The sequence below is a fragment of the Alnus glutinosa genome, chromosome 3, assembly GCF_958979055.1.
Source record: "Alnus glutinosa chromosome 3, dhAlnGlut1.1, whole genome shotgun sequence".
Taxonomy (NCBI): Eukaryota; Viridiplantae; Streptophyta; class Magnoliopsida; order Fagales; family Betulaceae; genus Alnus; species Alnus glutinosa.
Genome location: NC_084888.1, coordinates 7,062,293 through 7,090,070, shown reverse-complemented (window position 1 = coordinate 7,090,070; position 27,778 = coordinate 7,062,293). Strand labels below are relative to the sequence as shown.

The 27,778-nt window shown below is 36.2% G+C and overlaps 1 protein-coding gene across 1 annotated transcript; it reads right to left on the bottom strand.

Moving 5' to 3' along the window:
• Nucleotides 1–15,800: 15,800 nt before the first annotated feature.
• LOC133864900 (uncharacterized protein At5g41620-like) lies at nt 15,801–20,854 on the bottom strand. Its single transcript, XM_062301341.1, has 3 exons — nt 20,141–20,854; nt 19,193–19,318; nt 15,801–17,938 (listed from the first exon to the last, which is right to left on the bottom strand). The coding sequence occupies exons 1-3, from the start codon at nt 20,525–20,527 to the stop codon at nt 16,415–16,417; spliced, it is 2,037 nt and encodes a 678-aa protein (XP_062157325.1). The 5' UTR covers nt 20,528–20,854; the 3' UTR covers nt 15,801–16,414.
• Nucleotides 20,855–27,778: the final 6,924 nt, after the last annotated feature.

Below are 27,778 nucleotides of genomic sequence, written 5' to 3'. Positions count from 1 at the left end.
GAAAAGACGACATAGCTATCTGGCCATGTGTAACTAGTATACGTGGCAATATGGCCGTGTGTAATGGAGCCGTGCCAGGTTGCAACGTGAATTAATTACATGCGGCCACATGGCAACGTGGATTAATACATGTTGCGACATGGCCATGTGGATTAATTAATGCATGTGGCCATGTGGCCACATGTAAATATGGGACGCGACCATGTGGTCGCATGTCTAAAAGCCACGTGGATTAGGACACGTGGCCACATGGCCACTTGATTTAGTGCACGTGGCCGCATGGCCATGTGGAATTTGGACACATGACCATATGGACACGTGTAATTGTCCACATGGCAGACTCACCACGTTTACTGGTACAATGTGGGCAGTCCGCCACGTGGCCCACTGTTGGTTTTTTTAACTTTTATATACTACATACATTAACAATTTAGTATTACTTTATTTCAACTCTCCTCATTTAGTCAAACCTCGTATAAGTCCTTGTATATATATATATATATATAAGTGTTAATGGTGTATTTTATTTATTGATCCTTAACCCTAATTATGGTTTAGTTTTGTATGCTATGCATATAAATCCTTGTATTACAAAAAATAAAAAATTTTAAATTTTTTTTAAAAAAACTTATAATTAATACTATATACATGCATATTGCACTTAAGCGGTTTAGAAACTATATACATGCATAATGACTCATATATATCCTAACCTTAGATTTGTACTATATATATATATATATATCACCAAATTAAGGTTTAGTTTTGTACACTATGCATATAAATCCTTGTATTAAAAAAAAAAAATTATAATTTATACTATATACATGCATAATGCACGTAAGTGGTTTAGAAACTATATACATGCATAATGACTCGTATATACTATAACCTTAGATTTGTAATATATATATATATATATATATATATATATATATATATATAGTTAAGATTTATGGCTATATATAGTATATACAATTAGGGTTAGTTTTTAAGATTCAGTGCTATATATAAATAGTATACTTAAAGTTTAAGGGTTTAATGCCTTATATAGTATACTTATAAGTAAACCCTAACCCTAATTAGGAATGGGGTTTACATTTGTGGACGTACTATAAATAAATTTTTTTATTTTATATTTTAACAATTTAGTACTACGTTATTTCAGCTCTCCTCATTTAGTCAAATCTCGTATAAGTCATTGTATATTATATATATATACAAGTGTCAACGGTATATTTTATTTATTGAACCCTAACCCTAGTTTAGTGCTATATATATATAGTACCAAATTAAGGTTTAGTTTTGTAAACTATGCATATAAATCCTTGTATTATATATATATTTAAGGTTTATGGCTATATATAGTATATACACTTAGGGTTAGGTTTTAGGGTTCAGTGCTATATATAAATAGTATACTTAGGGTTTAAGGGTTTAGTGTCTTATATAGTATACTTAGAAGTAAATCCTAACCCTAATTAGGGTTAGGGTTTATATTTATGGATATACTATAATAAATTTTTATATTTTATACTTTAACAATACGTTATTTTAAATCTCCTCATTTACTCAAATCCTGTATAAGTCATTGTATATTATATATGTATACACAAGTGTTAACGGTATATTTTATTTATTGAACTCTAACTATAGTTTAGTGCTATATATATAGCACCAAATTAGGGTTTAGTTTTGTACACTATGCATATAAATCCTTGTATTAAAAAAAAAAAAAATCTTATAACTAATACTATATACATGCATAATGACTCGTATATACCCTAACTTTAGATTTGTGCTATATATATATATATATATATATATATATATATATATATATATATATATATATATAATTAGTTAGGGTTTATGGCTATATATAGTATATACACTTAGGTTTAGTATTTAGGGTTCAGTGCTATATATAAATAGTATACTTAGGGTTTAAAGGTTTAGTACCTTATATAGTATACTTATAAGTAAACCCTATAAATAAATTTTTATATTTTATACTTTAACAATTTAGTACTACGTTATTTCAACTCTTCTCATTTAGTCAAATTTCATATAAGTCCTTGTATATTATATGTGTACATAATATATATATATAGACACACACACACACACAAGTGTTAACGGTATATTTATTTATTGAACCATAACCCTAGTTTAATGTTATATATATATAGAGTACCAAATTAGGGTTTAGTTTTGTACACTATGCATATAAGTCCTTATATATATATATATATATATATATATATATACTTAGGGTTTATGGCTATATATAATATATACACTTAGGGTTTAAGGGTTTAGTGTCTTATATAGTATATTTATAAGTAAATCCTAAACCTAATTAGGGTTAGGGTATACATTTATGGACATACTATAAATAAATTTTTATATTTCATACTTTAACAATTTAGCACTACGTTATTTTAACTCTCCTCATTTAGTCAAATCCTTTATAAGTCATTGTATATTATATATGTATACACAAGTGTTAACAACATATTTTATTTATTGAACTCTAACCATAGTTTAATGCTATATATATAACATCAAATTAGGGTTTAGTTTTGTACACTATGCATATAAATCCTTGTATTAAAAAAAAAAAAAACTTATAATTAATACTATATACATGCATAATGACTCGTATATACCATAACCTTAGATTTGTGCTATATATATATAGTTAGTTAGGGTTTATGACTATATATAGTATATACACTTAGGGTTAGTATTTAGGGTTCAGTACTATATATAAATAGTATACTTAGGGTTTAAAGGTTTAGTACCTTATATAGTATACTTATAAGTAAACCCTATAAAGAAATTTTTATATTTTATACTTTAACAATTTAGTACTATGTTATTTCAACTCTTCTCATTTAGTCAAATTTCATATAAGTCCTTGTATATTATATGTGTACATAATATATATATATATATATATATATATATATATATATATATATATATATATATATATATATATATATATAGACACACACACACACACACACACACACAAGTGTTAACGGCATATTTATTTATTGAACCATAACTCTAGTTTAATGTTATATATATATAGAGTACTAAATTGGGGTTTAGTTTTGTACACTATACATATAAGTCCTTGTATTAAAATAAAATAAAATAAAATAAACTTATAATTAATACTATATACATGCATAATGACTCGTATATACCTTAACTTTAGATTTATGCTATATATATATATATATAGTTTATGGCTATATATAGTATATATGTGAAGACCCATTTATTTTTTTATTTTTTTTTAAACATACATAAATGGATCTTCACAATGGCATGACTGCGTGTCGCTCAGCCGACATATATACATGCTCCATATCATATACCTAATATTCAGAGTAATATCTAACAGCAGAATAATCATAATACTACAACTCATAACGGGAAGCACATCTAAAAATACATGTGGTCTATACAAAAGAGCCAGATATCTGTCTAACTGTTTAAGGCTTACAATTACCCACTAATACAAAAGAATGGCTACACAAAAGAATATGTGACACCTACGTCACTAGTTATTTACAAAATACCCCAAAAGAGTGAACTCCGTTGTCCAACTCAATATGACTGTCGCAGAGTGCTTCAATCGTAGTATCCTAAATACATAGCTACGGGGTCCTCCTCTAAGTTAGGTGTACCTGCAGTTAAAGAGACATCATCTATACGATTGTGAGGGTTTGCCACATCCGTATAGGTGAAATGATGAGTTCACCGCCTCAGTAAATGATACCGAGACCTCAGTGATATTAAATTAACTGAGTTTTCGCAAAGAACCAACTTTTTACTTTTTAGTCTCGCGTACACTATAACAGCTACCAATTTATAAAATTTTGTTTAAAAAACCCCATAGCTAATATAGCAAACACCGACTATCAGAAAACATTTAAAATATACTATGTAGTTGGACTCATACGTAGAAGTTCCAATGGCTTGGAAGCAACTACGTATACGCCCACCTACAATAATACTTTTATGTTGGTAGCTTAAATGCACAAAGAGCTAACGTTACTAACTGTGATATCACCGTGCCTCAGGGCATTACAACTTCATGTTTATGGCACATAATTGTCCATGCGGTTACTAGAGTAAAACTCTGATATCCAAGCACTTCTGACTGATGTACCACGACAATCTCTCTACCTACTCCCAAGTCACACTGATATCATAACCAATAGCGTCACAACCAAGTACACTAAGCTTAAAACATGTCATCTTGCTCTTTAGTACTAGCTTATTATCATTTTCCGAATATGGTTAACACCGAATCTTAAGGCATTACAACTTCATGCTTATGACAATCCATCTACCGACTCCCAGGATACTGTATTACTCATACTGAACAATGACAATACTCTTGTACGTCCAAGCTCAATGTTCTTGAATCATGCAACTAGACAATAGTAATATACATAAGCTCTTTGCCATTAAAACTCTTAGGCATATTAATACGTCTAGCATAAAAACTACAATATTCTATATTATGAAAACATCACACAATTTAAATCATGCTATATATGCTATGCATGCTGATATGCTGCTATTAAACTGCTAAATTGAATTGTTACTAGGCTGCTACTGGGTTACTGTATGCTTTATGCTCTATGCTACATGTTCTATGCTCTGTGCTTGACTAGTAAATATTGTTTTACTGTATCATGCTGATAAATCATATTCTTCTAAACATTTCAATACTTCATCCAAATCATGCAACACACAATACTAGATTCTGAAACTATTGTTGATATATTTGAACATACTCTAAAATACTCAAATCAACCAAAATAGATATATTCAACATATAGTTGGTTCGGATTTATAAAACAACATATATATTTTGCAATTCTATAATATATAAAAATAACAGTTTCTCAGTGAGTAAAATATCATATTTCTGCTTGCACACCAACACTAACAAGTCTTAGGCTCAATCCACAAAGTGCCGCTGTACATAACATATTGCATTCATTTAGTTTCCATCCAATAATTACACTAATTTTCACTTTGAATTGCCCAATGACTATTTTATCCATCAATTGCTTAAACTCATACTTAACAATATTCCTAGGTTTATAAATAAAACTCTCAATTTATTCGAATTACCAACATTAAAACCTAACCCCACAAATATTTATTTTTACAATACCCATGATTAATTTGGGGTTAATCTTTACTATCACCACCATTAGCCCACAACTTAACAATCTAATTTTGAATAATTAAAAACCTCAAATTAATTTAATCCATCAAATTAGGGTTTCCCCAAACTTAACTCCAATAACAATATTATTAACTCAATGGCATTTGCTAAGGGTTAATCTTATAAAATCCCACAAAAATCAAATACCCAAAAATTAAGGCTTGAGGAAAAGCTTACCCAAATTCACCAAACTTCAACTCAAAGCTTGGGTAGCCTCAAGTAAGCTCCAACAAGCCCAAATACCTAAAGAATATAGAGGATTAAACTCATATTTAGGGATTTATTCAAAAATCAAAAAATCATGAGTTTAGTGTTTTACCTAAAAACAATCGGTAAGAACGTAGATCCTAGTGCAAGGATCACGTTTCCGAAGACGGATTGAAGATCCAACCATTGGATCTTTGTAGATCATTGGATCTTTGTAGATCGCAATTTTTCTATGAAGATCCTTGAGAGAACTCTCCTTCCCTATTTTCTTTTTCTCGTCACTGTCCAAAAGGAATGAGGCACGCTGCCTCATTCTTGTTTCCCTTTAAGTGAGGCGCATGTGAACCTCACTTTATTCTCTTTTTTTATTATTATTATTATTATTGTTATTATTATTATCAAAAGAGGCGCTGCCTCTTTGGTTGAAGGGTCGTATGGCCCTTCAATGTTTAAAATGGTGAGGCACACTGTGTGCCTCATCATTTTATTTATTTTTCTTTTTTTATTTCTTTTGTAATTCCTAATTCTTTTTAGACTTTAAAAATGTTCTCTTACATTTTATTTTCTTGGCTACAATTTACAAGTCTATAAGATCAAAATATTTTACCACACCAAGTAGACCTATTTTTATTTTTATCCTAATAAACCCATTAAATATTTTCTAAAACATTACATCCTCCTCTCCTTATAAAAATTTCGTCTTCGAAATTTGGTTATTAGGCCGCTATATGATCATGCAAACATGCACCTCTATAGAGAACCTAACACTCAATCGATATGAATCGAAGAATCATACCTGGGTTTACTCAAACAAGTGGGGATATTTATCCCGCATCTGTTGTTTAAGTTCCCATGAAGCTTCCTTAACTCTGTGATTCCGCCATAACACTTTCATGAGCAGGATTGTCTTGGTCCTCAACTGTTGTTCCTTGCAATCTAAAATTTGTACGGGCAACTCCTCATATGTACCACCCCGGTCCCATATTGGGAAGAGATGAATAGTTCACAGAGTGAGTAGTTTATAAAGATACTCATGGGTGTTAAGTCCCACATTGCCTAGTTACTAGATGAAACTGAGCTTTATAATGGATTCTTGGAAAAGCTTCAAATTGACTAGTCCTTTTGAAGTGATAGCGCAGATGTGGCTAGCGCTTTTCCTTGGGTCGTTACAAATGGTATCAGAGCCACCTAGCAACGCCAAGTCATGTGGTACTGGAGCACCGCATGACATGATCCCTGACGGGGACATCAGGGGTTTAAGGAGGGGAGTTTGTAACACCCCGGTCCCATATTGGGAAGAGATGAATAGTTCACAGAGTGAGTAGTTTATAAAGATACTCATGGGTGTTAAGTCCCACATTGCCTAGTTACTACGTGAAACTGGGCTTTATAATGGATTCTTGGAAAAGCTTCAAATTGACTAGTCCTTTTGAAGTGATAGCGCAGATGTGGCTAGCGCTTTTCCTTGGGTCATTACATCATATGTCAAGTTAGGCTGAATATCAAGAAGCTCACGATTTATCACCTAAGATGGATCGTGAATGCACTTCAGCAGCTGAGAGACGTGAAAAACATCGTGAATGCCCACCAAATTAGGGGGCATTTCGATCTTTTATGCCGAGGAACTTATTTGTTTCGACACCTTGAATGGTCTAACATACCTTGGACTAAGTTTGCCCTTATTGCCAAAACGGAATCCATTCCACATTGGTGACACCTTGAGATACACAAGGTCACCAACTGCAAATTTTAACTCACGACATCACTTATCCGCATAGCTTTTCTATCGACTTTGCGCGGTAAGCATGCGCTTCTGGATCAGTGCTATCTTTTCTTTCATCACTTGCACTAATTCTGGCCCCAATAACTATCTCTCACCACATCATCCCAATATAGAGGCGATCGACATTTGCGCCCATACAACGCCTCATAAGGTGCCATGCCAATAGTTGCCTAAAAAATATTATTATAGGCAAATTCAACTAAAGGCAAATGACGTATCCAACTCTCCTTGAAATCCAACACGCACAACCTAAGCATATCCCCAAAAGTTTGAATGGGTCTCTCCGATTGGCCGTCAGTTTGCGGATGGTAAGCCGTGCTAAAGTTCAACTTTTTCCCATAGCACTCTGTAATTTTTCCCGAAACCTTGATATGAACCATGAGTCACGATCCGACACAATGGAGATAGGTACTCCATGTAGCCTCACAATCTCCCGCACATATAAATCTGCTAACCTTTCCATCGAGTTAGTGATCTTGATGAGAAGGAAATGGACACTCTTTGTCAACCTATCAACAATAACCCATATAGCATCTTGTCCACTTGGTGCTCATAGAAGACCCACTACAAAATCCATAGAGATCTGATCCCACTTCCACATAGGCACTTCAAGTAGCCCTGCTAGCTTCTAATGTTCAGCTTTAACAAGCTGGCAAGAATGACACTGTTCAACATACTCTGCAATATCCTTCTTCATGCCACGCCACCAAAATCTCTTCTTCTAGTCTTGATACATCTTGTTATTGCCTAGGTGGACAGTGTAGCGTGTCTGGTGCACTTCATCAAGGATATCTCTCCTCAACTCAGTATCACAAGGGATGACTGTTTTCCCACTGCTGGTCTTCAAAGTTCCGTTTTCAGTGAGATAGAATCCATTTACCTCTCCTTGCCTGGCCCTAACCCTGAAATCTTGCAACTCAAGGTCACTTTCCTGTACCATTCTGATTCTTTCAATACTCATACGCTCTACCACAAGTGCTGCCATAATAGGAGGTCCACCTGTCATCACTTCATTAATCTGCACAAAGACGAACTGCTGAGATAGCTCTCCCATAATTTTTTCTGGATCAATCTCTTCTTCTTGATACTTCCTACTCAATGCATCAGCTACTACATTACCTTTAGTTAGATGGTAAAACACCTTGCTATCATATTTAAGTCTCTCTGTGTGAAAAAGTATTTGAGACTTTGGTGATCGATGTGAATTTCTCACTTCTCTCCATAGAGATAATGTCTCCATATTTTTAATGCGTAGACCACTGACAAAATTTCTTGTCGTTCTTCAAATATTTAGACCTTGTCGAATGCATACAGTAAAGACATGCATTCACACCCCTGTTAGGCTAACCGGATAAATCTGCATACGCCGACAAGTCGTTTATTGTCCAAATCAACTGAGCTCGCATATTAAAATTTTTCATCTTTGAAGTATCAAATGTCTGTACCCCTACATTCCACAGTTCCAGTAACTCATCAATCAATGGCTAAAGGTAGACATCGATATCCATACCAAGTGAGCTTGGTCCAGGGATAACCAGTGATAAGATGAACGACGTTTGTTTCATGCATATCCAATGAGGCAAATTGTACGGTACAATCAATACGGGCCATGTGCTGTGGGATGTACTCATGTTTCCAAAAGGATTAAATCCATCAGATGTCAAACCAAGCCGCCCGTTTTTACTGTTTGCCATAAAATCAAGATGTAAAATGTCGAATGATCTCTATGCTTCACCGTCGGCCGAATGCCTCAATACGCCATCCCTGGTACGGCCTTTTGCATGCCACCTCATATAGGGCGCAGTATGCTCCGACATGAAAAGTCTCTGTAGCCAAGGGATGAGTAGAAACCACCTCAACACTTTCATTGGACATTTTTTGCTCGATGATATGGGCTCACCATCCTCGTCTACATGTGTATTAGCCGTCCACTTAGATTCTCCACATACGATACATGAATCTAAGTCCTTGTTGTCTTTCCAGAATAACATACAATCATTACGGCACGCCAGAATCTTCTCATACTCGAGACCCATGTCACTAAGGAACTTCTTCGCCTCATATGTATTAACTGGCAAGGTCTCATCACAATGAGGGAACAACTTATTTATAATATCGAGAATATCATAGAAAATTTTGTTACTAATACCTCCAACGCACTTCAAGTTGTACATGTGTACAGTAGCGCTCAATTTACTTTGTTTGGTACCAAGGTGAAGTGGCTTATCGGCATTCTTTAGCAACTCGTAGTACTTCAATGCGTCCCCTTCAGAGGTTCCTTCATTAATTGCATGCGGCTGGCTACTGACGGCTTCCCTAACATTGTGCATGCAGAAGGCGTCATGTCGCCACCCTGTTCTGTGCCTCCACCCAATTTTGTGCTACCGACGGCCGGATCTATGGCCACCCGACTCGAACACCGACCAGGAACAAATTTGTTGATGGTGGTCTCACCGTGCATGTACCACAAATTGTATCCCGAGGTCATGCCCCTACCCCCTGTCAGGTGGGCAAAAACGTAATCTGGAGAGTGGCGCAGGTTATTTCGACAGTACCTACACAAGCAATAAATTTAACCATCGACGACCGTACAATTACTAACAACAAATGCTACAAACACTCTAGACTCGTCATTATACTGTGTCGTATCCCTACGGGCTGACATCCAAGACTTGTCCATTTCTCTTTGTACGGGAATTAACATACCGAAACAAATTAACAACTTTAACTTGAGCAATTAAAGTGCTAAAATTTATTAGAGTAAAAACTTATAAAAGAAAAACGTGGTCGTTGCTCTTGTTTTAATTTCAAATCTGTTGTAAATTGTTGATTCCGCATATTGTTTTAAATTTTTGGAATCTTCTCACATCAACAACCAAATTTTGGTTTTTTTTCGAAGACAGTAAAATTCATCAATATTCATAGCCACATTTTATTTATTTATTTTTTATAACCTTCTAACATCAACAATTAAACTTAAATTAAAACAAATAAACATAACTTAAAAAAAATAAAAATTAAAGAACGTGGCCGATTAAAATGTTTGAATTTGGCGTTTGTTTTAAACTGTGGATCCCGTATATCCTGTGTGTGACGCGCTGATGGTATGTTTATGAAAGATGTTTCAATACACATTGGCATTGAAATTAATTAATTAATTTATTTTTACAAACTTAGGGTTATGTTTTTGTTGAACTTATAAAATTAATGTTTAAATTACATGTGTAGGGGGAGTTTTTTTTCTCCCCGTATCTATAGATGAGCGCAAGGCACAACACGAAGCGTGGCTGATATTGGACGTAAGCATCGTTCGTGGAAGCACAAATTTAAAAAAGAGCTACATATTCAAGATAGTGACACGCCCAAAAGTAAACGTGCAAGAGTGCTGGACAAAGTTTTTGAGAAATATGACAAAAACAGATGTGGAGCACCTGCTGAGGGATTGGTGTACAGAGCGAAAAAAGAGTATGTAGGTCTTTCATTGTAGTACTATTATGTGTATTTCAATAACTGTTCAATTAATTTTATTACTACTTTAAGTGTCTCAATGTTTAAATATTATGAAATATTCACTGCCTAGGCGAACTGTGAACGGATGAGGCGGATGCGGGAGCAGAACGACCTCCCCCATTGCTTGGGATCCAAAAGCTTTGCCAGATTTAATCACGATTAGGTATGAACATATATATGTAGATGTTATAATATTTGGGGATAATTGCACTGTTGATCCCTGTGGTATGCCATAATTATTTTTCACTCCCTATGGTTTAAAAGGTTCATAAGAGATCCATGTGGTATGCAATAATTACAAATCGATCCCTGGCGACAAGTTCTGTTAAAATTTTTAATAGATTCCATCAAATGCCACGTCAGCACCACGTGTCGTCATCTTATTGGTGACAAGTGGCGCTGACATGTCCAATCTTAATAAAATAATATAAATTTATTAAAAATAAATAAAAATACTTATTTTAAAAAAACAAAAAAAAAAACAAAACAAAAATAGGGGCAAAATGGCCTGGGGGTGGCAGCGCGCTACCACAGGAGGCCGGTGGTAGCACGCGGCCACCCTAAGCCTGCCCTTTTTTCTTTTCTTTTTTTTTGTTTTTTTTTTTTTTAAAAAAAAAAAGTTTATTTAATTATTTTATTAAGATGGACACGTGTCCCCAATAAGATGGAGACACGTGTCGCTGACGTGTAGGGATAACAGATTCTGTCAAAATTATGGACGAAAAATTGACTCAGGGAGTAAAACGTAATTATTGCATACCACAGGGATCTCTCATGAACTTTTTAAACCATAGGGAGTGAAAAATAATTATGGCATACCACAGGGATCAACGGTGCAATTATCCCTAATATTTGTATCTAATTGTTTTTTAAAAAATTAATATTACTGTTTGTTATTTATTTCAATTGGATGGCGACAGGCAACTACTTATGGCACAGCCCTAACTCGAGCGGAGTCGTTTGTGAAAACGCACACTAGGAAGGATGGCACTCACCTGAACGAACGTACACGGGTCCTATGCGTATGCTACTGATCTATTTTACTAATATTTCTAAGTTATGGGTATGATAAAGTATATATTGACTACAAGTGTATTTTATGTTGACGACGTACAGGAGAAGATGACACAGAGTTTATCCAGTGATCCTGCCACTACTCAGAGCATGTTAGAAGACACAGTGCATTGGGCACCGAACAACGCGTACAAACAGGCGTTGGGGAGGCCTGAATACGCGAGGAGAGTTCGGCAGGTTGGGCCGAACGTTACTCTCGTACGTGGGACGTGTTTCTCATACCGGACTCACTCACAAGGAGAACCATCACAGTGTACTTCTCGGGGCTGCTCCATACATGAGAGCAGGATTGCGACAATGGAGACATTGTTACAGGCAAAGATCGAGAGAAATAACGCATTGGAGCAACACATGCGACACCTCGAGGCTGTGCTCACCTCCATAGGAGTATCACATACGAGCCCTAGTGCTTAGCAGTCTCCACCTACAAACGGAGGTAGTACGTCATCTGTTAGTAGTGCATCTGCATGTATGATTAATATTGTGTAAACTGCTTATTTTTAATCAATGTTATGGACTTAATATGTATATACTCAAATTTTTGGGGTAATTACCTTTTCCCCCTATGAACTACCAACTTTTGCGCAAAGCCCCCACAAACTATCAACTCGACCAAAATAGAGCATTAAACTACCAAAGACAACCCTTGTCCCTCCTTCCGTCAGTCAAAGGGGTTAAAACAAACAGTCAACGGGTCACGTGACCGTCACATGCTGTTTTACCCTCATTTTCTTCCTATTTTCCCCCATGAACTACCACCATCTTCCAACATGCCCAAATGAACTACCACCATCTTCCAACATGCCCCCATGTAAAACGGCACGTGACGATCACGTGACCCGTTGACCGTTTGTTTTAACCCTCTAACTAACGGAAGGGGGGAAAATGGTTATGTTTGGTAGTTGAATGCTCTATTTTGGTCGAGCTGGTAGTTTGTGGGGGCTTTGCGCAAAAGTTGGTAGTTAATGGGGAAAAAAGGTAATTACCCCCAAATTTTTTAATGTTTTCATTACTTGCAGTTAATGTGACAACGATTGGTCCGTTGTCGCCTATTTGACGACAACTGAGCCAGCATTCCCCCGTCAGGACACCATCGCCTGCTACACCGTCCCTTGTGCAGCAATCGCTTGTTGGTGAGTACACGCCTGGTATGAGAACTCATGATCCACAGGAACGACGGCCTTCAGATTTGTACATATTTTGTGTAACTTTGTTTTGTTAATAACAATAATGTTTATTAGTACATAATCTATTGTTGTGTTGGATTTATAATTATTGATGTGCGTAATTTGATTTTGTGTTTATGGTAAATTTCAAATGTTGTCCTAATATTTTTGTGATATTTTTGGGTAAAAAGATGGAGATATATATATATATATATTGTGGTTTTTAATTTTTTTTTTTTTTGGAAAAAAAAAAAAATTGCATTTTGCCACGTGGCAGATGCCACAATCCACAGTCGGCCACTTGGATCACAATCCATGCAGCTGATTGTGGCCACGTGGACCATAATCCATGTGGCCAATGTGCCACGTGGAGTCAGACCAAGTGGCTAAAACGTTAGCCACGTGGTCATTACACGTGGCTGACGTGTCGCAGCATGGTCAGGATGCCACGTGGCACAATGGTGACATGGACACGTTGCAAATTGCACATTTCGCAACAACCAGATCTACTACGCTGCCCACACGTCGCTAATTACATGTGGCAAACTATTAGCCACGTGTATGAGCCCCATACATGTAGCAACTTGCAAATTTTTTTGTAGTGAGTGGATAGCATTAATTTTATGGTCAAAATTTAAAATTTGTGAATCTAACGGTGTACATGATGCCATATTTGACATTATTAATTAAATTTTTTAAAAGATATGTCAACGTTGACATCATGTATACTCTTAATTACACAAACTTTAAATTTTAACTATGAAATGAATATTATCCATTTCATTTGTAATGAAAATGATCTTATCCTGCCCTACAAGGGGGACAAAGATTCTCTCAATTTTACTTGAAATAGAGATCATTCATTTCAAAGTTAGGATTTAATGTTATTTCATCAAACGAAATAATTGATGGCACATCATTTCAATTTTTTGAATGGCTATAGTGAATGGCGCAACCATCCACGAATGACGGTCACACCCTGTGGCATCATTAGTTGTATGGATCACATATGGTTGGACACAGTCAGTCAACTAGTGGTAGCTAGCTATTGTACCTCATCGAAGCACCGATGTTATTCTTGAAGTCCCACGGGATGTGGCAACCTCATTGTAAGAGAGTTATAGGTACATATAGGCTTGGAGGATAGATATAACTTGAGATACATGTGTTACGACTTGAGCCAACAAATGGCGTGGGGGTGGCTCCGAGGCCACCCCAATCCTTAAAGGGGAAGTAAGGCCACCCCTTGTCATTAGGATTGAGATTTTTTTATACGACTCACGAACTCAACATAAAATTAGTAAGTTAAGGATGGGTATAATAAGATTCGTATCTGTTGGGGAAAATACCGGCCTTCTCGGCTAGCCAGGCCCATTGGGTCCACCCAACCAGGTCCAAGCATTAAAGAGAAAATAGTCCACCCGAGCCCGTTAATACCACTTGGGCCCAATCTGTTCAACTAGCCTGAATTGCAGACCCGAATATTAGTTGATGTCCGCGTCCGCGTATACCTCGGCAGTACCCGGAATCTAAGGGACACGACGCACGACACGCAACTTGATTGTGCGCCCGGGGTAGGCGGAACCCAAAATATTCGTACACCCAGGGCCACGTCTCCTTCAATCGCTGTTCCTAGCATGAGTTGAGAAGCTAACTGAACTGCTCCTCAATCTCTATAAAATACTAGAATCTTCTCAGATGTTAAGGTATATGCTAATCAATCTTTTTTGCATTATTCTGTGCATTTACTCTCAGAACAATACACTCATTTATGCATCGGAGCAGGGCTGTCGGGATCTCCCGACGCAGCCTTCTTTTGCAGGTGAAGCAGGAGCATACAAGACGAATATCTGATCGACACGTCACCTACCGGAAACTGTTCCAACAGTATCAATTCGGATTGACCCGAATTAACCTATTTAATATACAGGTCAATCCCGGGTCAGCCCGCTTAACCAATGGGTGACCTGTTTGACCCATATAATTATAAAATCATATTTGTAAAATAAAAAACAAAACACTAACGGGTTATTCACTTATTTGAATTAGTTTTTAAATAATGGGTCAAATGGGTATTATTTGAGTCAACCCAACATGACCTGTTGATTTAGCGGATTGTATTATGTCATCCGCTTGTTTAAGTGGCATGAGTTATGTTAGAATTGAGGGGTTTAACCCATTTAATTAAATGAGTCGTGTAAGGATTGACCCTTAACATGTTAGTGGGTCAAACATATTGATTCGAACCCAACACGTAAACCAAAATTGCCAGCCCAAGGTACCCCGCCCCACTGCTAGCGACCCCAAGGGGTTCCCCCCCCCCCCCCCCCCCTCTTTTTTTTTTAAAAAAGTAGTAGTAAAAAATAAAAATTATTACTTTGAAATGTGACGTGGCAATAACAGACTCTGCAAGTTTGCCAAATAACTTATGCAATGAAACTCGAAGAAAAAAAAAAAAAAATGACGAAGAAATTTGGAAAGGCGCTTTGATAGAAGGATTTATCTTTGATTTTCCCTTTTATAAATTTTATTGGAGTATAATGGATATTTTATATGTTAGCTGTCTAAGTTAATGGGGAAAAAAAAAAAAAAAAAAATCAAACGGTAGGGGTCAATGAAAGGTTCTAACAGATTAGAACCCGACATTGCAAACTTCTAAATTTTTTGAAAAACGTTTCAAATCGCTTGGTTGTTTAGGGGATAAATGAAGTTTCTTCTTGAAAGTAAAGGATTATAGACATCCAGATAAGGTAAAGAAAAATAACATCAGCAAAGAAGAGAAATTCAGGTATGGTTTAGGTATGGTAACACTTAAAGCTAATATTCATCCGTTTAGGAAGGAAAATGAAAGACGATCTTTGGTACAATCTCCCGTAATTTGGAACCCATCCCTCTACACTCAACACGCTCGGCACTCTATGCTTATTTCTGTGGTTGATTTACGTAAACAAGAATTCAGTCTTGTTAAAGGAACCTCTTGGGTTACGTGGGTGGGATATTATTCATTGTCTTCCTTAAACCTCCTGTGTAATTCAACATTCTGCAATAAAAGCCCTCACTGAACTTTTGACTAAGACGGGTTTTGGGAATGATGGAAGGTGGTGATTGAGGTATGAAGAATATTCAAGATGGTCCTGTAGATTATGGTTGTGAGAGACAGAGCTCAGGATCATCTTCCAAAAACGTCACTCTGACAGGTTTCTCAAACAGCAAGACAAGTTGGTAGAGAAAATCCATAGCTTCTGATCTGTGAACCAAGAAAAAAAGTATGCCGGCTTTTTTTTTTTTTTTTTCCCAATACATTGCACCACTAACAGTCATTTTAGAAAGAGGATCTTGGCACGATCTAAGCAGCCACTGTGAACTAGAAGCTTCTTTCTCCAGGCAAATTCCACCATTCTGTTGAATTTAAAAGGAACCTTTGCAAGCTTTTGACCGAGAGTGCTGTCCCTCTAACCTCGCTTCAAGTAGTTTTGCCATCAATGTATTTTCCTTCAAGCCCGGCGGCAGTCTCAAGGAAGATATAGATTTTTCAAAATCTGAGTTTGTCAATTTTGACATCCACCGTTGAACTGGGCTTGCATTACCTGTTAATACAGATCGATCACAAGAATCTTCTCTGCAATTACTCTGGGGATGAATCTTATCAACCTCCAATGACGAGGATTGATTTCTAATCAGGTTATCGAGCACATGATTTGACTTCGGTCCACCGATCCCGACCCGTTTACTGTCTCTTTCTTGTAGACCTTCCCGGGTGGCGTCAAACGTTCCAGATGTCTCAGGATAGTTCATTCCATCTTGCCTCTCTGAAAACTGGCTCCTGTTTCCATTAAATGGTGTGGCATTTGCCATATGCTCTTCAAACTGACCCTGCAAACTGGATGGTTTACAGATGTCATCGGTTTCCCATAATCCAACCTTTGTTCTCATGGAATTTGATTTCACTATCTCTTTGTGAAGGCTTTCTGCAGCATTTTTGCCCTTTTGTTGAGAGCTGCCTTTGCTTTGTTTTCCACCAGAACTCTTGTTTTGTTCAAAGCAATTATAATCACTGGCTGATAAGACTTCTTCATCAGCAGCATTTTGAGGTGCACTAACAGCCCCATTCAAAGGAAGGGACTCTATCGAATGTCGACATGAGCAATTTTTGTTTAGCTCCCGTGGGGACAAGTTCTCAGTTTTTCTTGAGTCAATAGATCGTTTAGCTTGAAGAAAGTTTTCTATATCAAAACCTAACTTGTCCACAATTGTATTCTTTTCTGCAATATCATTTCGAGCTTCTGCTAGCTTCATTTGCATCCGCTCATCAAGCCACGCTTCTGAAATATGGAGAACTAGCCTGTCAGGGTTTCCCTTATCAACCCTATCCTTCTCATTCTTGTGCTTCAAGGACCGCACTTCTTGTTCATAATCTCTTATACCTTTAGCAAACTCATCACACAAGTTTTCCAACAGAATCCGTGCTTTTCTCTCTCTTTCAAGCTCTCTCCAAGCATTAGAAAAAGAAGATTTCAATTCAGAAAGCTCTCGAGCTAGCTTCCGGTGCAGGCTTTCTGAAAGCTTTCTTAGCTTCCTCTCATCTTCTAGCTCATCCCTGATTGACTCTACCACAGCTTTAATTCGATCTTGCTCCTTATTCTTCCTAACAAGTTTATCCTCTGTAACTAGCTTCATCAAGCCATCCAATTCGTGCCTATCCAATTGCTTCTCTTCTAGCAATTCTTTAATTCTAGCTTTAGAATGATATAGTTCCATTTTCAGTGCTTTCACCATTGATATATTTGATGCGTGTTGTTCTTCTAGACTCCAAATCCGATTGAGTACCTTGACTAACTCCGTGGATGTTTTAAGGCTATAGCTTGATCCACCCATTCTACCCTTCAAGTCCAAAGAACTTGTCGGAGTAACAGGAGGGTTATAAGGTGCCACCTGTGAAAAGAAGAGGTATCAGAATTCATAGGGTCAAATAGCAGTTAAATTGATGGACTGTTTAGAGGAGAAGGTTATAAGCAGAAGATTAATAACAGTGGAGTTAATGAATCTAATCATTACAGTTAAATTAGGGTATATGGCCTTCTTATGGCAGAAACTGCAATTCCACAAGGAAGTTAACAAATCATCAACTAATACAACTGCATCTCTCGTCACCATTTCATGATTAATTAATCAAGTATATGCGAGTCATGCTGCTCATCGGCAAGTGTTTGACATACTGAAGTCATGAAAATGGGGTCTTTGGCATATTTCTCAAGCATTAGAGGAAATGAATAATACAAGTATTGATGGAATTAGAAGAGATATTGCAAGTAAGCCTATTCTGCAATTATAATTCATAAGTTCTAAAAACTGAGATATTATGTAACTTTATCTAGGAAATTGTTTATAAGGCCTCCCTTTTAAACAATATAATGACCGAGTATTGTGAGAAAAACTTTAGCAAAGGTGGTAAAATGCCTAGATTTCGAGCTTAGTGAGCAAACCAACATGTTCAATCACACAAAACCTGAAAGGTATGTGGCAAATGCTGCTTGTAGGTTCTTCACTTGTTTAGTAACAACATTCTTTAACCATACAAAATCTTGTTCTAATAGTCCTTATACAACATTGTTTCTATCTCAAGGGTACTTGTATCAGGAAATCCTGTGCTTACAAGTTGTAGTATGAATATTAACTTTTCAAAATCCAGCTACTACATCCGTAAAATCTGTAACTTTGAAATAATAGTTGGCAAATGTGTGATATAATCACCAACATGTGAATTCAATACACACACATGTATATATGTATGTATTTACATGTATCTATATATATAAAGAAATGTTTGGTTTCATTCTCTTGCATATCTCTTGTCCATCTCCGTACAAGATATGTGTAAATTCACCATTAAATCTATGGGACTACATGAGAGTTCCACAGATTCAATGGTAAATTTGTAAAAGAGATGTACAAGAAAATAATATCAAACACATCTCATATATATATATACCAAACGCAGAACATTAAGGCACAGTTTACGAACCAACTTCTCTCCTATATTGCGTTAGCAAATTGTTGATCTTACACTATTACAACTTTACAGGCTTTCTTGTTTCCATTTCTTTAATCATTAGAAAAAAAGAAAGAAAAAGAAAGAGAGAGAATAGAAAAGAGAATTGTGGATGGTTTATGCAGGATAAATCATACCTCCAATGAGCTACCATAACTTGCAGGAGATACAGGCTGCAATGCACAGTGATTTCTTTGAACTGATCGATGGTGTTGTACAAGTGATGCTGAAACATACCTCCCCAAGCTACTTGCAGTTGCTGGCTGCAATGAGAGAGAGGGTAAAAATCAATTTTGGATTTAAAATAAAAAATAAAAAAGAGGTAGAAAAACATGGAAACAGCCCGAGGGTTTTGAGCTATAAAAATCAGAGCTTTCTATTCCTAGTAACCAAGTCAAATTTTCACATGCTTTTTCCCCCAGGTATAAGTAATTTCATGTTTCCATTAAAAAAGCACTGGTATAATAAGCCCAGGAAGCAAGATCAACTGATCAACGAATGCAATTGCTGAAAAATGCTCAGTGAATGATGCAAGATAGGAACACAATAAAGAAATTTTCTACAAAGAAAAAATATATATATATGGACAGAAAAGGTTATGATGAGATTGCCTCCATTCTCATTGGAAAATGTCCCTTGGAGGGAGCAAGAAACAGAGCTTGTAGGAAGGCTTGGGGGACTTAACAAAAAGAGAGGGGAATTGACAACTACCAAAAATGTAATAAAGTCCGTGTTTCTCAAGAGAATTCATATACAAAGAGGCCCAATGAATGCATGCTTCGTAAAAATGCAAAAGACATTAACCCAAAGAAGCAACCTTTCAGCTGAAATTGTATTCGATCTCCAATGTACATGAGAAATTATTACGGATGTACCCATGGACTAAATACCCCACGGAAAACCAAAAAAAAAACCACAGAACAACGAGAACACAGGACAAGCAGGTAAACACAACCAGAAAACCAGTAATCAAACAAAACAACCCCAGAAAGAAATTCACAAAGAAATCCAAAAAAAAAACAATTAACATTTAAGCAACCAACAAAGGAAAGAAGAAAAGTAAGGTAGGTAAGGTAAAGTTATACCGTGTGGGGGGGATTCTGAGGGTCAACCGCGTGTTTGGAAACCTCAAAGCCTTTGCCCCTGCGGTGGTGGCGATGAAGCCTAGGCCTAGCACCACCCTTTCTCATTTTACCAAGTGGGACAAGGACGCGTTGGTGGGGCTGAATCTCCCAGAGGTTGGCGCAGAGCTTTCTAGCAGAGATTGATGTGGTGGCGGTGTTGGGAAAGGTGAGGAATTCATGAGTGTCAGTAGTGGTGTTATCATTCTTGTGAGATGAAAACTCAAGCCATGTAGGTGGTGGAGTACATGGGCCTCCTCTTTTCCCTACCAACATACCGCGTTTCAACTTTTTCACCATTACACTCTGCTTTTTGGCTTCTCTGTCCACGCCTTTTTCTTTGCTTTCCATCTTTGTTTTTCTTTCCCCAGAAGTCCAGAACCCTCTCTCTCTCTCTCTCTCTCTCTCTCTCTCTCTCTCTCTTTCTCGTCAAATTTCAAACTACGAGTGCTTCACTGTTTCGCCCATGTATCGTTTTTTCTCTTCCAAATATTGTTGACTGCAATGCTTCTCTGTCTCTCTCTCTTCACAGTTCAGTTCAGACGGTTCTGCTTCACAGCTTCTCAGTGTTTGGACTTTTTCTTTCTTCCTCTTTCCTCTAGAACTCAGGGTAGATCGATTTCACCCCAATCACCCCTACAACTCTAGCCACATCAGCCTAGAGTGAGCTGGGCACCCACACAATTGGGCCCCACTTATTATAGCAGCCGGTGAAAAAAGGGTGAAAAAATGTTGATGATTTGCATGCATCTAAATTTGCTTACTCTTTATTTAAGATATTTCTGAAAGATTTTACACTGACTACTGACTAGACAAAAGTTTTTGAATTGAAAAAGGAATGCTCACGGGAGTTATATAGTAAGATTCTAATTTCAAAACTCTCCCTCATTCCCTTCTCATATAAGTCAAATTTGAGAGGCCAATAACAAAGTTCTAAGGCAGAGTTAAAGAACAAACAGTTTAGACTGGAATCAAATCAAACGACCTATGGTACAATTGCTCAATCAATAATGATCACAGACTATATATATATTTATCTTTACAATACAATTAATGTTTCATGTTAAGTTTTTTATTGATATATATTCAATGAGTTTTGATTCTTTTAAATATCTGATCGATTTCACTCTTAATGATGGAAGCTATGTGAGACTAATTAGGTCATGGCTCCTAAAATCCTCAAAATTAATTTTACATCTTAAAATCTAGTAGTATTCAAAAATCCTTTAAAGAATTAGTCCACTAGTACAAAGGAAAAGTTTTACATTAACCACTTTTTTCTAGTGTTTTATGTTAATCACTTAACTCATCACGCAGGTAAAATTAGACAATTGATGAGTAGGTATAATGTTATATGTTAGAACAATTTTCCTCGGGTTGAACACTAGCTGATCATCACTTGCAAAAGAGAAAAGTATAAGCCATGGAGCTTGTCGAAAGGTGCCGGTAAAAGATAACTTCAATGCTTAAGTCAACAAAGTATTTGGCAAATAAAAAAAATAAAAACAAAATTATTTAAGAATTGAGTTTTAAGCAAGGACTCAAAAGTCCCTTTTACCTAACTGTGAATCACCTTAATTTTATAGTGGCTTGTATGTAATTATTTGTCGTCGGTTTCTACACCATGATCCATATTTCACGTGTGACCCTTACCGCATTTGCCTAGACTGAAGCACATATTGCCCAAATAACTAAGGGCGTATCAAAGATTGTGGCCAATTCAGCATTTGATTCCCTATTACACATGTAGGATGCACTTGAGTTAATTACTTAATTTTAGGCTTAAGGTGTGGACGACGTGGGCTTACCAGCCTATTACCCAACAATTATCTCCAATTCCTTTGTCCAATGTGGCAAGTTGCACAAAGAGGAACAAAGAATAATTGGTTTGTTAATTTGCTAGCTATATGTCACAATATCTTTGCCCTTAACACGTCTTGATCACTTGTTTTCTTGTCAATATTGAACCGAAAGATGTACAATCTATTGTCCGTGGAGAAAACCTCAATTTTTTCATACTAATCCCACATCTGCTCCATTACTTTTTTGACAAGAAAGAATGACAACGGCTTGTCTAGAAACTACGTACCCTACCAAGTTCGGATTCCACCTAGGTATACCAACTTCCACTCCTTCAACAGGAGGTTTCACCACTGTTTTGTCATTGACCTTGGCTGGCTCGAAGTATTGAAGCCTTCCCTGCACCTTCTCTTTCTAGAACAAACTCCTCCGGTCTAGCTTGCTTGACAACTCATCCTTCACTCCCTACTTCAGCTCTTCTCGTCATAACGGAGGGGTGAAATTTAAAAAATTAATATTTTTTAAAGCTTAAAGTATAATTATAAAAGTGATGAAAAATTAGGGATAGTAAGTAAAGTTTTTATCGATATCATGATAATGCATTATAGTTATAGCATCTGATATTTAAAGTGGACATATCATAGTTCAATGCCATATGGTCTATCTAAGCTCTTAACCGTACCCTTTCTTGGTAGGGTTAGCGTTATCCCAAAGGACTGTAAAATGACATCGGTGAAGCACGCACATCACTAACGATGTCATCTTTGTGACCGTGAATCAAACCTGGTTGTACCGATCACCTATAAAACTATTGGATGCAAGGCTAAAGAACATAAATATATTGGTCATATATAAGAGATAACTCGTATAATAGTAGCCTATGATCTTCATCCGTACATGAAGCACCATATATATGATACGATGAATTTAATCATTTCCTTTTACATTCATGCATTTACAAACTTACTTATCATTACATTGTTTGTCACAAATTTTCACAATAATTCACAGGAGATCTGTTTTTGTTTTTTTCTACACCATGCAAGGCAGATTCCTTATAGAGAATCTATTGGAGATGACCTAAATCAATTAAACTTTTTACAATTAGTTGTAATGCATTAAATCCTCAAAACTGATTGACATCATTGAGAATTGGATCTTTTATAATAGGTAAGGTAAGATATATAAGATCGAGTAGACCTGCCTTCACAGGTAACACACAAATTATAGACAGTAAAGATATGCATATAGACACCCTTTTTGCATTCTTTCATGCTAGGCTAGCTATCTCTTACCGTGCATCCTTCAAGATATAGGGTAGATAGTAATCGTAATTATGGCAAAATATTTATCTTAATTCTTATGGGGAAGGTTAAAAGGGGGTTTAAGCTTTAACCATGCACCCAAACCGACGGTACGGAGTCAAGGCTAGCTAGGGTCGAGGAAGACAACCTGGTTGTTTCAGCCATCGACCAAGTTTAATTTGCAGTATTACTGCAGGTGAGGTGGTCCATCAAAGACCTGTCAGATCGAACTCGGAAGCAGACGTGGTCCATTAGGGTACCCACGTGGGCGTGGGCTTATTATCCTAGGACACCCCATGCATTTGTGTATTTCCAGGCCGTTGTAATTTAGATGATTCTCGACCATTAATCGATGCCCAACTAACCTTCGTAGCGAGAGTCACAACTGGACCACTTTACACTTGTGTGGTTCGACTTTTTTCTGATCATATGGATACAGAATGTGGTCCAGGGGGCCTTGCTTTCGACAATTATATCTCTTCTCCAAACACAATCATTAGGGGCGGGCTTTAACGTCTAGCTACTGGCCACCGGTGTAGCACTGCAACCGGCCTGATGCATGTTTAAATTCATGGTGGCTCTGGCTCAGCACAGGAGTCAGGATATTTGCCCTCAATTTCGCATGCCTGCCCTGTACGTACGTTCTGCTCAGCCTTCTACACACGATAATCTTCGCTCCTCATAAAAGGTCGTTACTCCTGGGAGGCTGGGAATGCTGACTGAAGAGACACGATAATCCATTTCGTGCCCATAATGCCCATGGCATGCATGCTTAATTTCTACACCCGCGCATAAAGATACCGGTGTTGTTTGGCAAGAAGATGAACGAACGGAATAGCGCCTTCTATTGTTTATGTACCTCTTTCTCTTTTTTTTTCTTTTTCTTTTTCTTTTTTTTTTTTTTTTTTTTTTCTCACTTTTTTATATTTTCTAATAACAATTAACATAAAAACATTTTCACTTTTTATATCATATCAATAATTTTTTATTACTATTTAAATAAAAAATTCACTACAATACAAAACTTTTTTACTTTTCTATACAAATTCTTTTTACTTTATATCATCACATCATCACTTTTTACTAATTCCAAAATTAACATTAACACACTACTCTGTTCTATACATGTCTTTGTCAAACAAGACCGCTACTACATGGACCACAACGGCTCCTTCTATGATAGGAGCCCTTCGAGGTTTCCCTCACACTGATGTAACGACGTGAAGATAGAGGATAAAAATAATTGAAAGAAAAATGCTATATACAATATTTTTTTATTATTATTATTTTAGGGTTGAATGACTAGCAAATTTGAAATGAATTTGACATGGCATCAAAAGACTAGGGATTAACATAAATGAGTTCAAATCATAAACGAGTCGACTCGTTTAATAAACGGATCAATCACCAGTTAACATGGTTCACCCGTTTGTGAAATTATATATATATATATAAGTTGAAACAGGTCAAATAGGTTGTGTTTAAGTCGAAACATGTCGAGTCAAATCAAACAGAATAAACATATCATTTTAGGTCTAAACCAGTCAAACAATCGATCTGTTTGTAGCCCTTTTATTAAACGGGTCATGCGAATCACGTTGGATCACTTGTGAGTTGTGTTCTGGTTAAAAAGTGTGACCAATTTAACTAAACGGACCGTATTTAGATTGATCCTTTACAAATTGACGGATCAAGCGAAATAACCTGAATTGTCGATCCTACTTTTTTAAAAGAGGTGAATAATTATTTTCACTGCACACGTTTGTACCTAGAATACCTATCAATAATGAAACGTCATGAGGTTTTCAATAAGCTTGAGTTGGGCCGTGGGCTTGGTGTCGTGAAGCGTGCAACAAGCAGATACCAGCATTTTTGTAAAATATTGGAATTCAAAACATGGCCCAATAATAAATACTGGCTCAATATGTCATAAAAGATGCCACAAAAAGAAGAAGAAAAAAAAGAATGTATATTCATATGGAGGCACATGCATCGACACTAAATCATTCCTCTATATGCTTCATGGCCGGCATCTAATAGAGGTCATGAAATCCAAGCTTTAGTGCAGAATTATCAACAAAAAGAAAGGAATGGAGGAGTCTCGAAATATGATAAAAAGAAAGATCAAAGTAATTGAAGTCACAAACTATGTAACAAAAATCAAGGAAGTGTGTACGTACGTACGAGAAGCAATTATTTAAAATTGAAATCCTTGAATAGATTCAACAACTGCACCATAATTAAATACAAACTCGATCAGCTCGAATGAAAAGCTACTGGACCACTTGAATTCGGAGTGGTGATTAAATAAATGTGTAAACATGATTATGTCACACAAACCATGGCAAAAAGAAGGTTTGATAATGGCAAATTTATATAGGATGCTTTGCGCATGCAGTTAGGGGAAGAGCAATCAGCAGTGATTACATTAACAGCATACCAGGATTTGAGTATTTCCCGACGTTAGATCACCGCTTAATTATTTCAGAGAAAACTTTATTTATGATTCATGATTTTTTTACCACTTTTACAATTAAGCATTCAAAAATTAAAAAGTGTCAATTTAGAGTATTCATCTCTTAATTTTTTTTAATTTCAAAAATTTTTTAGAATTTTCCGTTAAATTTTGTCAAAATTAATCTCAAACTACCCTTCCTTTAATTTCTTTTTAGGAAAAAAAAAAAATTGCAAGAATTTAGGTGTTGATTAGAATTTAATGGAATTTATAAAAATACTCATGCTTGAATCTTTGAAAATTTTATAAATTTTTTCTATTAAATAAAATGGATAATTGCACCATTGGTCCCTAGGGTTGGCATAAATTACAAATTACTCCATGTGGTACAAAAAGTTTATGGAAAGCCCCTGTGGTAAACTACAATTACGAATCACTCCCTGAACCCATTTTCTGTCCACAAAATTAATAGATTCTGTTAGTTTGTCACGTCATATCCAATAAGAAATCGACAAGTGTCCATTACAATAATATATATATATATATATATATATATTATTGAATTTAAAAAAAAAAATAGAAAATAGCAAATGGGTGGCTACCGGGGGTGGCCCGGCCACACCTGGGGTTAGCGCACTGCCTCCCCTAGGCCTGGAGTGGACAAGTGTCGATTTCCTATTAGGTATGACGTGGTAAACTAACGAAATCTGTTAACTTTGTAGACAGAAAACGGGTTCAAAGAGTGATTCGTAATTATAGTTTACCACATGAACCCTTCATGAATTTTTTATACTATAGGAAGTGATTTGTAATTTAGGTCAACCCCAATGACCAGTGGTGCAATTGTCCCCAAAAAAATATGGGTATTTTGATAATTTTGATAGGATTTAAATGAAAATTCTAATAGATAGTTGAAACTGAAAAAAAAAAATATATATATATATATATATATATATATATGAAGAAGAAAATAGATAGATAGATAACCTAAATTACCATTTTTTAAAGTTTGAGTACTTAATTGCAAAAGTTATGAAAGATCAAGAGTTAAAAATGAAGTTTTTCCATTATTTCAAAAGTTTAAGCTGATAAGAAATGATGACTTAAATTAATTGATTAATATTCTAACACTCTTATATGTTCCCACTAATGAAGAAAAATGCAATTTTTTTTTTATTAAACACAAAAATAGACTCTTTACCCGATTCAGAAAAAATGCAAGTATCATAAAACCTTTTCTTTTCTGCATTTAGTTCAGGATTATAACATATCTATGAATCTTTGTGGGAGTAATTCACAAGTGCTAAAGTGATGGAGAAACAAATTAAAATTGAAACCTCGAACTAAGAGAGATCGAGGTTGTAATGATTTAAAGTTGGTGACATATTTGAGAAATTGAATGATATAATTATTTATGGGATAATTTATATAAAGAAAACAAAACCACATGCACAACTTTATTAAATCATTAAATTCAACTTGTTTGGTAGTAGTGTTTGATTTTCATGCTTTTTGTTAATCATGGTTCAAAATTTGAGTGGAAAAAGGTTCTGCCTAGTGTGACTAATGTATATTTAAGGCTAAGTTCAGCGTTCAACCTAGCTCCCCGAGAGCACGTGGACTCGATGGCGAGGATTACGCGCGCCGGCGAAGTGGTTGCTATCACTGCAGAGGAAGCAGCGGTACTTTCCGATGAGGGGGATGGCGCCTCTGACGACTCCGGCAATGAGTTTGGATATTCGTTCAATTTAATGTACTTGAAGGTCAAAACTGAGTGTGTTACGTTCTCTGTTCCGGCCAGTAGGATTATGAAATTTGTTTCATAATTTTCATGACTTGGAACTGGAAGCAATGGAATTATCTCTATATTGAATGGAATTGGAGGTTTATGCATGGTAACCAGTAGCCACAGGCCCACAAGGGAATGATCAATCATAACCTGAGCCTAGCCCTTTCAAAAGAGCTACTAGCTACTTAATTCTTTCGATGGGTCACTCACAGATTCACCGATTGTAAGAACTCCATGAGTAAATGGTCCAATAT